Source organism: Mizuhopecten yessoensis, unplaced genomic scaffold (genome assembly GCF_002113885.1).
Source record: "Mizuhopecten yessoensis strain PY_sf001 unplaced genomic scaffold, ASM211388v2 scaffold9385, whole genome shotgun sequence".
NCBI lineage: Eukaryota > Metazoa > Mollusca > Bivalvia > Pectinida > Pectinidae > Mizuhopecten > Mizuhopecten yessoensis.
Window position 1 is genome coordinate 914,212 of NW_018408021.1, and position 12,102 is coordinate 926,313.

Below are 12,102 nucleotides of genomic sequence, written 5' to 3' on the forward strand. Positions count from 1 at the left end.
AATTTCTTCTGTCATTTAACACTATACCAACATGTTTAATTTCTTCCAACAACTGGCAGTACGCGTTATTGTGTATGTATTATGTAATGTGCGTTTTGTCTCAAAACTATACAATTTTACTTTTTGTAGAGGAGAAAGTGAACCTCCGCTTCGTACTGTAGCTTTCCCATATATATATCAACCATTTTTTTGTAGATTTTGAAAATGTGTACTTACAAGCCATATATCGTCTGCCTGAGTGGGGATGTTTACTTTTAAATCAAGAACTACTGCACCTTGTACACATGTTTCTATTTCATTCAATAATTCATTGATGAAAATTAGGTACATTTTGGAAGAAAAAGATACTTTGTGATGTTAAACCATTAAATAAGATGGAACTTTCGGCAAATCTGTGTATACCTTTTTTAAGAATCTTGCCTATTTGATATTTAGACATTTCAATAATTTAAACATAACTCTCGTCAGAATAGGAGAATTTCAAACTAGGCCTAATGAGGGATAGCTTACCAGAAAATGTAGTTTGTATGTGACAATAATTTACAGAGTTTTACAAACGGACTGAATATACACTAGGCCCTCGGAGAACATTATTTTTTATACAGATCTAGTCTATAAAGTTATATATAAAGGGCAACGTATTAATACATTTAATTGTTCAATGTTAGCCCTGTGAAACAGAGACTGCTAACAGTAAGAGTTCCCAAAATGGCACTCAAGTCATTCCATAATGCTGGAAGTGTTGATTTTTTTCATATTGATCATTACTTAGCATAAACAAATTCTTATACTCTGAACTAAAGTATGCATTACGTTATGGAGTTATGTCCCTTTACGAAGATCTTTAGTGTATCCAGCAAAATTTAAGAAAACTAGCCATGCCTCGGGACGTTGGTGCCTATTTAGCTGAACAACAGCGGAAAACGACAGGAGATTTGGCTACAGACTGGGGACAACTCGAGGAATTTTACAACAAAAAGTACGTATGTCATTTTACGATAAAATTAGAATGACTTGTTCATGTTTTAAAACCAAATGCCTCAACCGGCAAACAAGCAACTTTCACAACATTCAATCATGATTCATCAAAATTGAGATTATTTGTTAATTTACATGCCAAACTTAACGCCAATATGTTTTAAGTAGGGTTATAATTATGATTTTTGAAACGTCAGCGACCTATTGATGATTTAAAATTGACAAAATATGAACAAAAAATGTGAATTTATTTATACATTTTGAACAATGACAAGTTCAATTATGTTGAAGTCGAGTATGATGCTTTTGTTGTTCCATTTAAGTTTATGAATCAATTTAAGATATTAAACAGTAATCATAAGTTTACCGATTCACTGCGAATTGTTTTGTTTCAATATCCTGACGTCAAAGTTTAGCATCGGTCAGCCGATGGGATTCAAAACCAGTTATTTTGGATATATATATGTAAAAGATGTGGATTAATTAGGTTGACTTACAAGCGTCAGCTGTAGGGAATTTCCCATTAGCTCAGGGGTAGAGCATCGGGCTTGAGAGCCAAGGGTCGCAGGTTCGAGCCCCAGCGACAGCTCTATCTTTATCACTATTTCTCGTCCTGTTACATATATATATATATGTATTTATGCACATCGATCCATCATGATATGTCTGGTACCACAAGACGGACAATACAGGTGTTTGTATCATTATAGGGGAGGGAGTAGTGTACATATTTCCAATTAAGATAAGACCAGTAACCCTAAATTTCTAGCCTGTCGCTCTAACAACTGAGCTGAACGAAAATTCCCACTGAACATTCAAGCTAGAACAATTGTTATCATATTTTCTTTTGCACTTAAAGCCTGCCACACTTCTCTGCCCAAATCTGTTTGCCCCCCTACGCCTCTCCTTCCCAGGTTCTACAACCCCTTAGGCTCTATAGAGAGGGCCATGGACACTGTTTTGTTCACACAAATAAAATATGTTGTAATAGGAGCAGAAAAATGCACGACCAGACTGGTGTTCAAACCTGGGACCCTCCGAACTCTCTAGACAGTCGCTCTACCAATTGAGCTACCTGGTCGCCGACGATTGACCCAGTCCATTTCTGCTAAACTGTATTTACTAAATGTTGTCATTGTTGTACACAATAAGATTGTTACCAGTTTCTTTGGTACGAATGATTTGTATTCCCTTGTCGTTTTATTAGGGGTTTGTAGTGTTACTCATGTCTGTTCTTTGTGATTCATTGTCATGACTATGACAACTTTATTTCATAAAGTATATGCAAAGGTCAGGTACGAGGAGAATACCCATACTTGCTAAATGACCCTCTGATGAGTTCATTTGTATTTCAGGGTCAATGCCAAGGTAACTGTTGCTATAATTTATAGGTCAACGAAAGGGGCATTAATGTCTTACTGTTTTCTGGTTTCATTCTTCATTTCTTATTTAATTTTAGATTATGGCATCAATTGACTTTGAAGTTATTAGAATTTGTGAAAAATCCAATATTCACAAAAGGAGATGGCCTTATAAGGGTAAGCATGCCATAATGGTTTATTAACTTGATTTCAAGATATGAATATATAGAGGTTCCTAAACTAATGATGATTGGTAACATGTTCACTCAGATTTGCTCTATTGAAGTTTTCAAATGTTCAAGTGTTTTTAGATATTTTTTTTAAATAAATGAATACCAATCGTCAAAAAATTGCAAAAGAGGAACCTTTTCTTTGATAACATTCATACACAAATAAAATTATTATTTACACTTGACTACAATTTCCAACTTGAGAATTTATATGACATCATAAAAAAAAAACATTTAGTATGAGGTCACCAAGCATTATGACTTCACATTTTTTTGTGGTGTAAGGTTATCTTAAACACTATACTACAACATGTGTATTCTCTCCCAACATGTTATCTACATGAAGCATTGCACCAGTAACTAACACCTTGCCAATTGATCAAATGATCAAGGCATGATGAAGCCTCATGCCTAAAGTGGTGGAGAGAAATTACAGTTTGCCCTATCTACAATCGTGAAACTATTTTACATTGTATTCATCACTTCAAAAGTTTTTTAATATTCTAGATAATGCTGGTATCATTTAAAAAAATTCTGCCCCTTGCATTGAGACTTGAAAAAAATCATAACAGGCTTACAACGAGCTAAATTTGTCAAGGAGCTTATATTTAAAAAAATATATACACATGTATATATATTCTATAGTTTTGCTCAGCCGAATCTGACCACAAAGTCACTGGTTTTGTTTTCAGCATGTACTCTGTTTTACTTTTTCAGATGTATGAAAACTTTCTTGCTGATTTTGAGCACAGGTGGGTTTGTAGTTATTTTGTGATTTCAATCTAGTCATTGGAAAATAAAAATTGGTGAAATTGAATAAAAAGTTGTTGGTTATTGACCATAGGGTACTTAAGATGAAATACCTTTACCATTGACACACAGCTGGCCCTAGAAAATCAAGCAGAATCTGTTCCCAGCAAAATTACAGATATTATGAAATAGCTGGATTACCGGAAAATATTGTCATGGATGATGTCAATATTGAACAATTAAATTTATTAATATGTTGCCCTTTATATATAACATTATAGCACGGAATTAGATCTAAGTCCGTGGTTATAGACTAGATCTGTATAAAAAACCATGTTTTCTGAGGGCCTAGTGTATATTCAGTCCGTTTGTAATACTCTGTGAATTATTGTCACATACAAACTACATTAAAACACTTGCTTGATATTGCGATAAGGAATGGCTTTATTAATTATTATATGAATTAATTAAATACACAGAAGATATGATTTTCTATTTCAGAATAAACCCCTTGGCCCTGGTGGAACTGGTGATTTATGTTGTCCGACAGATCACAGGTAAAAACAAGGACTGCCAACCACACCTAGTTGTATTTTACACCAACTGACCCATTTTATCCCTGCAACAGTTGTTAAAACTGACTGGTTTTCAGTTTGTTGCTGGATCATTTTTGTTATAATGTAGCACACTTTAAATTTATTATGAAATATGATGCATTTTTGTCCTTCATCATTCGCACATGCTTGCTTGGAATTTTGTTTGATTTGTTACTAAGGTTCATAGTATGTATAGTAAACGGATACATTAGTTTCCTTGTAGATATTTCCTCATTCAGTTTATCAGTGTATCATAATGTTATTGAAACATATTTTCCTGCAAGATATAGTACTGTAATTGTATTATCAATTCTTTAGATATCACTGGCAGGATAGGATTTTCTGTTGTGTCTTAATTGTGCTTTGCTTTTCAGATCCTAAAAATGCCATTGAATTTCTTGAAAAGGTTACAGAGAAGGTAGGTTGAGCACACATTACTATCTGTAACACTGTATTGGTATTGTATGGGATCATGGTGTAAGTTTTTAGTGCCTGTCATGACATGTCAGTGAAAAGCAATACAAATTTCAGTGATTTTTCAAAGGTGTCTGCTGTTTTCCGTAAATTCCGAAAATATTGTGCCATTTTGGAGGCAGCAAATTATCAGTTAATTCTGTTGTAATCAATAATGACAAAAATACTGCTTCGATCTGTTTCATTTTTTATAAAATCACTGGTGGTAAAATGCAGATGATATCCAGGAAGCTGTCAAGAGCTATTTTCTATTACGTTTTGTCAATATATAACCTAAAAGACGATGAAAAATAGGAGACATCATTGTCTGTTTTGAGGGGCCAAATGCCCAGTTGCCTACTCCAGAATGATATCTGAATATGGTAAAAGATTAATAAGACTAAGCATGCTTAATTATTATTGATTATTTCAATCTTTTTTTACTAGATAGGGAAATTTTAAAGAGCAACATTTTTCCATTGGGAATGGGACTAAAGTTTGGCCTAGAAATGGCTCCAGGAAAAGCCTTGATTCCAGATGATTTTGTCTGTGTCTTTCTTCTATACATGTCATATGGAAATTCTTCACTCGTGAATATCATTAAGTATCCACCTTCTCATATAAACCAAGATATTGAAGTTTGACCATTGTTCCTTGATGTTGGTTCTTGTTCCTGTTGCTGTTACATGCACATCTCTGACTAATCTAAAAGCAGCACATAGCTATTTGTGTTAAATTCCTTAAGTGTAATTTCATAGATAAAGGCTAAAATTGTAGGATTCAAGTTCATATCCTCCTTACAGGTTAAAGGAACCGACACTGCAAGAGTGCTCTGTCTCACTACAATGGGGACCATTAGGCTCAAAATGAAAGACCTTGAGACCACAAAGGTAGGCACTGAACTCTGATTTACCTAATAGGAAAGAGCTGTGTCAACTATATAACAGTTCTCATGTACAACCAAATCCCATTATTTTGAAGTGAATGGAAATATTAGAGAGTCGAAATGAATATTCAACACAAAAGATAAATTTGGAAAAATAATAATAAAAAAAGTACAAAATTAAATGCCATAGAGCCAAATGATTAATAAAATAATAAAAAGTATGTTTCAGGTAACATGCCTGAAAAGATAGGGAAGGTCGGTACAGATTTATTATTCCATTGTATTGATCTATTTTTTTTGAGGGAGGGGGTGGGTAATAATTCAAAAATCACCAAACATAGCTACTCAGACCAATTGAATTCGTTTTTCATTATATTTTTAGGTCTTTTAAATAATAATATGGGATTTTAATTTGGATTTGATACCTGCCTACAAAATAGAGAGGCGTCATAAAGACACTTATAATTTTCGGAGCGTTCAAATGGGGCGTTTAAGTGCATTCGAGTGAAATATAATTGAGGTAAAACTAAGGTCGGTGGGGAACCTGAAACATACATGTTATTGTTTTTGGCCTTACACAGCTTGACTCTGCAGTAGAATATTATCAATGAGGATACTCGAAACTCTTAATAGAATAATACTGGTAACGGGTTATGTAAATGGCAAAAGTTTAATTATCTCAAAAAGTTTAACACTTTCCAGAGATTTTTTTTTGTCTTTGGTCACTGTGTACTCTGAATATCTTCCGAGTTTTCTAAAGACATTTTGTTTATATTGGGAATGAGATTCATCAGTTTAATTTGAACACAAACAGTAGTTGAAAACTGATTTTCCAATCTTTCGAGGTTGTGTCAAGCAAAGCTTTCGAAAAATGAGTTTTCAATTAATGTTTGTATTTATTCAAAGCAAACTTTACCTTGATTTTGGTTGATATTTAGAGAATATACCTGAGATTTTTTCAAGTTATTGGTATATAAAACAGGTAACCCGGTATTGGTGTATAATACAAACTATTTTATAGACTCTAATTGAGGAGTGCAGAGACATCCTGGAAAAGATTGACGGCATTACCACTGTTCATGGCAGATTTTATGAACTCTCAAGTAATTACCACAAACTGATGGGCAACCATGCGGAATATTATAAGGAGGCTCTGCGTTACCTTGGCTGTACTACACTGGATGAAATTCCTTGTGAGTCTTACAGCTTAGCAGTTTACAATATTCTAGAACGCATTCCAAATCTTTAAAGTACAATTTGTAAATAACTTTATTCAAATGATCTTTTTTACAGAAACATTAAAATCTTACTTTTGTAGTTCAATGTGATAAACTTTTTAATGATGAAGAATGAATTTTCGACAACACCATCAGATATTAATTTATTTCTGAAACATGATTTTGAAATAAAGTCACATGCTTTGCTATAATGGTTTCCTCTGTATAAAACAGAATATCACCACTCATCAAATTTGAGTAAACAAGAGCGTATTTCTTAAAAAGAAATAATAATTCTCCTGCTCAACTGATTTTGCAGGAACAGTAAACTAAATTTGTTGAAAAATTCCATTCAATTTTATGAATGATGTTTTACAGCTGCTGAACAAGTAGAGAGATCATTTAACCTGGCATTGGCAGCCTTACTGGGGCAAGGGGTATACAACTTTGGGGAATTGGTACGTAACCACGGTGATCTGGTGAAGCATAAAAATAAGTTCCATCTTTTCTCAGAATGTATGGGATACTGTATTACTGTAAATGTTCACCATAGTCTACCTTTTTCCATTTTTGCCTTCTGTAATGAGGACAAACTTCTCATGACCGCCGCTATCAGTTAACACCATACTACATTTAGTTAATAAATACACGTGAAAGTTAGATGTTGAACTGCTGGCTGTTTCAATCTGCTGCAAAAAAAATGTGATAAGAATATCACTGCAAAAATTACCCTATGTACTGTGACCATTATGAAGTGGTACAATGCTTTAAAAATGATATCTTTAACTCTGACACAGGCAGACATCAGTTTTATATTGATAAATCACAAGAGTTTAAAATCTGGTGATTTTCTGTTCAGAAGCAGATGAAGTTTTATTAGTACATGTACATACATAACTACACAATTTATATTTTTCTCAGCATATATGACATTAAGTAACTCATGTTGTTTATTTTGGTGTACTTATGTTAGAGATTACATGGATCATAACAGGAATCATTTATCGACTGTGGATGTAGGGGACATTTCACTCATATTTTTGCTGTTTGATACTGTCATTATACCACAGCTGTAGTAGAAAGCTACAGTTATAGAAGTGTACATTTTTAGTCAACAAAAAGTTACAACTACATGTATATTGTATATTTGTCATAGACAGCTATTCCCTCAATATCAAGTTAATTATTTTCAGCTTGCCCACCCCATTCTAGAATCTTTAAAAGCTTCCGACAAATCCTGGCTGGTTGATCTAATGTTCGCCTTCAACAGTGGTGACATTGCTAAATTTGAGGAATACAAGTCTAAGTGGGTGACACAGGTAAGGCTGAACACTAGTGTACGGTGTGTGAGTAACTTAGTGATAGATAGATATTTCAAGATGGGGGCTGTGAATTGTAGCTTGACAAATATTTATTTCTAAAAGAAAAGTTAACACATGGAACAGAGAAAAACTATATTTTTGTCACAGTATTGCATACAAAGTGACAGCTTTAGGTTATCTTTTAGTAACAAGACAAAAAAAAAATCAGACTGAAATAATCTAAAAACATGTTTCCCCTTTTAAAGATGGTTTTGGTAGTTATTTTTATTGATAAAATATAAAAGTTACATCTTTTGAAAAATTGCAGGCGGACCTAGCAGCTAATGAAATACCTCTACGACAAAAGATTTCTCTGTTGTGTTTAATGGAAGTAAGTAAAGCTCTTCAGTTAGTCATAAAGTTGTATTGGTGAAAGTGTAAATGCCATTGTCTTGAACTTTTCGGCTTCCAGGAAAAAAAACAATGGACTCTCTTGTTTAACAAAATGCTGACACCATTACCATTATTTTTTAAAGCCAAAAAGATGTAGCGAAATATATCTAATATGACATATTTCTATATTCAGTTTGAATGAAGATTTTTTTCTTGTTAAAACTGTTTTTAATGGCAAAAGAAACTGAAGGATACTGGTATGCCAAACGTCTATTTATATTTATTTTATCTTTAATTAGATGACTTTTAAAAGACCAGCAACAAATCGACAGTTGACATTCAAAGAAATAGCAGATGAGACAAGACTTCCTGAAAATGAGGTAAGTGTTCCCTGGCATTAGTACAGTATATTTATTACTTAGCTACAAATAGTATATTTTTTCTAGTTTGGAAATTTGCTCAACGATTTCACGGTGTTTTGTTTTCTTTAAATTTTCAACTATTGTAATTAATACAGTCTAGAAATCTTATCTACAAAAGTGTCATAGAACATGCCTCAATTTGCTAGATTTCTTTCTAGACTTGTTCTAGGATATCAAGGAAATTATAATGAACTTTTTGGGAAATATATGGATTTGTATCAATGGCAGCACAAATCCTAAAAATAATCACAGAAATGGTGTTTGATTTTCACAAAAAAACCCACCCGAATAAGTATTTTTATCTTTCAAAATAAAGTGTATGATTTATCAGGGGCATCTTTTATTTTCCCCATCTACCATTGTTTTTTGAAAGCCAAAAAGATGTAGTGAAATAAATTGAATCTATTTTTCTGTGAAGATCATTTTCTTTTGGAAACAAAACATTTTGTTTTGTTTGTTTTTTCGTTGGTTGGAATTCATCTACATCCAATTTTAAGGATTACCAATGTAATTAGGTCTAATTTAAACTATGGTGTCAATGTGTTCTAGCTAATTTGTTTTCAATTATCAAAATAAACTGATGAGACAATTTTCTAGCCAAATATATTCTACAGCTATTAAAAATTACCATATTCACCAGTCTGAAATATAGAATGAATCATTCAGTGTGCAAAGTGTGACGTGAATAGTAAGATGCATCTGTCCTAAATGGAAGTTGATGAAATGTTTAAACTTGATGAGCATGATAATATATAAATGTGACATTTATTAACAGGTGCAGTGAATACTGTCCACCCGAGAAAACCATTGTCACCCGAGGCGAAGCCGATGGTGACAATAGGTTTTTTAGGGTTGACAATATTCACTGTCACCTGCTAATGAATGTAATATCTATTTTGTTACACCAAAAGTCTTTGTAGCTCAGAAACAGCAGCAAACCTCGATAATATCATCTTGTTTGTTGATAGTCTGCTGTTTACAATCTCTATCGCAGCGGCGCTTGATAAAATTCGCTGTTGCTGTCAAACATTCTTGTGACCATCACGATGGGGAAACGGAGCTGTGAACGCACATTTTTTGCGCATGCGATATTTTTCACTGTCTCATGGCAATATCACCCGCGCCCCTAAAACCAATGTATTTTTCGGAGTGTGAGATTTTTGTTTAATTTTCTCCCAACCAATAAAATAGCTAGAAATTCACTTGAGGTGTAACAATAATATATGTTGTTTGATGTTAGCTCTTTATCTAATATTTAGCTAAGTTATTTCCCTTGGTTCACAGTTGTGCTGGAATGTATTTGAAACTAGGGTTGTAGGTTGCGTGATACCAGATAATAGAATTTCATGTGTTGTATCATTATATTTCTAAAAAGTATTTTTTTTTGGTTTAAGAATGAAATCTACACAGACATATGTAGTTTCAGCATATCAAATACCAAATTTTAGAGTAATCTGTATTAAAGAGCCATTTTTTGAACTCTTGAAATCCATACCAAGGTAATGCATGTCTGTGAATGTACAATGATAATATGAATACGGATCTTGGTAAGCTTATTGCAACTGTTTGTAATTATTTGTAGTCGTAGGATATCTTTTAATGGTCTAAATACATTAAATTTAGGTCAGAGCTATGATAAAATAAAGAACCTTTGTCCAGTTTGACATTAATTGATCAACTCACACTTTGAAAATAACTTGGCTTTAACTGCTGATCAGTTCTTGTTTGAACCCAAGTTGTAATGTTCCTAACTGTTCCAGATTGAGCTGTTGGTGATGAAGGCATTAAGTCTGGGTCTAGTTAAAGGCTCCATAGATGAGGTGGATCAGAAAGTTCACATGACCTGGGTACAGCCTCGTGTCCTTGACCTCCAACAGGTAAGTTCATAACAATAGAAATAATTAATTGACTTGCAGGTGTTCAGCACATCCAGTTCAAATTAATTACTTTAGCTTGCATAAGTTACTGCTGATATTCTACAACCTATTGCAGTTTTTGTGGGATGTTTAATACATTTGCATTCAAATCAAGTAGTTTTACTGTATGAAGAAAAAAATTGTTCTTGTAAACCATTAAATTGTACTTGTAAACCATTAAATTGTATTTGTAAACTATTAAATTGTACTTGTAAACCATTAAATTGTATGTTGGTAAACTATTAAATTGTATTGGTAATCCATTTGGCGCCTCGAGGCTTTTGATGAAATAATAGTGGTGTAAATGATCATGCTTTCTTTAATGTTTAATGTGTTTCTCTGCAGGTGTCCACAATGCAGAAGCGACTGGAACAGTGGTGTGAGGACGTCACACAGATGGAACGACTCTTAGAAGTGAAAGCACATGATATCCTCACTTAATCATGTGAAATCTTAGTTTCTTAGATTGCCTTGATCATGTGACATTTTTTTTCTAGAAGGTCAGGTGAGACTTGACCATGTCACATGATTGACCACTGATTCAAAATACTTGTATAAAGTGCTTGGACTCATCTTATAAACATGGACAGTCGTACAAAATATTCTTTGTTGTCATTTTGTCATGATCATAATATTGAACAATGTTAGGAATAAAATATGTATATGAACCAATTCTGTGGTGTATTTTTTATTGAATTACCTCCCTTGACCTATGAAGGGAATTAAAAAACACATACTTTGCATACTTGTTGTCACAGGAATGTGAATGTTTCTTATTAATTCACACTACCAACCAAACTGTTTTGAAACTGTAAATTTAACATTTCAAAAAATGCAATAAGTATGTTAAGAGTAAGCAAAAGCACTTAATCGAAGATGACGCATTATATCATAGTACTCTTATCATTCTTATTACATGGTCTATATTTTTGTTTTGTGGCCGTCCTGTGGCACCCTTGTTATCAGAATGAAGCACCCAGACGGGTTGTTATTCTTCTTTGTCCAAAAACTGAAACTTTAGTACGGTTTAAAATGATGGAGTAGTATCCAGAGAGTCTGGGGACATCATTGTCTTATGGCTTAAATCGTTAAGAAGATTTATCATTACAAACACATGGTACTTAGTTTGTATTTAACTTAACACGGCTGGACCAAGGTGAGCTTATGCCATACTATGGAGACCGTCTTCCGTATGTCAGCAATTTCTTCAAACGACTTCTTCTTAACTACTGATTGGAGTTTAACTAAATTTGACTGGAAGTATCCCTAGGTGGTGGGGATTCAAAATTATACAAATGGTGGGGCTGACCCCCAAGGGGGCTGAGGGGCAGGGCCAAATGGGGGCAATTCGGCTATATTGCTTTAAACTACTTCTCTGGAACTGAGAAATGGATATCAACCATATTTTACTGGAAGCATCCCTAGGTAGTGGGGATTCAAAATTGTACAAATGGTGGGGCTGCCCCCCAGGGAGCTGAGGGGTGGGGCCAAAAGGGGTAATTTGGCTATATTGCTATAAATGACTTCTTCTGTAGAATTGTGCGCTGGATATCAATCATATTTGGTTGGAAGCAATCATGGTAGGCAGGGATTCAAAAC

At 33.7% G+C, this 12,102-nt stretch overlaps 1 protein-coding gene across 1 annotated transcript; it reads left to right on the forward strand.

Moving 5' to 3' along the window:
- Positions 1-31: 31 nt before the first annotated feature.
- Positions 32-11,172, forward strand: LOC110457954 (26S proteasome non-ATPase regulatory subunit 13-like). Its single transcript, XM_021509472.1, has 14 exons — positions 32-58; positions 849-979; positions 2,438-2,516; positions 3,287-3,321; positions 3,821-3,876; positions 4,290-4,333; positions 5,172-5,258; positions 6,276-6,447; positions 6,850-6,929; positions 7,665-7,790; positions 8,101-8,163; positions 8,465-8,545; positions 10,348-10,464; positions 10,849-11,172. Exons 1-14 carry the CDS (start codon positions 32-34, stop codon positions 10,942-10,944), a joined length of 1,194 nt encoding a protein of 397 aa, XP_021365147.1. The 3' UTR covers positions 10,945-11,172.
- Positions 11,173-12,102: the final 930 nt, after the last annotated feature.

What these genes read in the sequence shown, in the direction of transcription:
- LOC110457954 (XM_021509472.1), top strand. Translation starts at nt 32, where the DNA reads ATGTTTAATTTCTTCCAACAACTGGCA. An exon ending in TTGAAAAGGTTACAGAGAAG is followed by an intron (nt 4,334 to 5,171) that starts GTAGGTTGAGCA and finishes TCCTCCTTACAG; the next exon opens with GTTAAAGGAACCGACACTGC. An exon ending in AGTCTAAGTGGGTGACACAG is followed by an intron (nt 7,791 to 8,100) that starts GTAAGGCTGAAC and finishes GAAAAATTGCAG; the next exon opens with GCGGACCTAGCAGCTAATGA.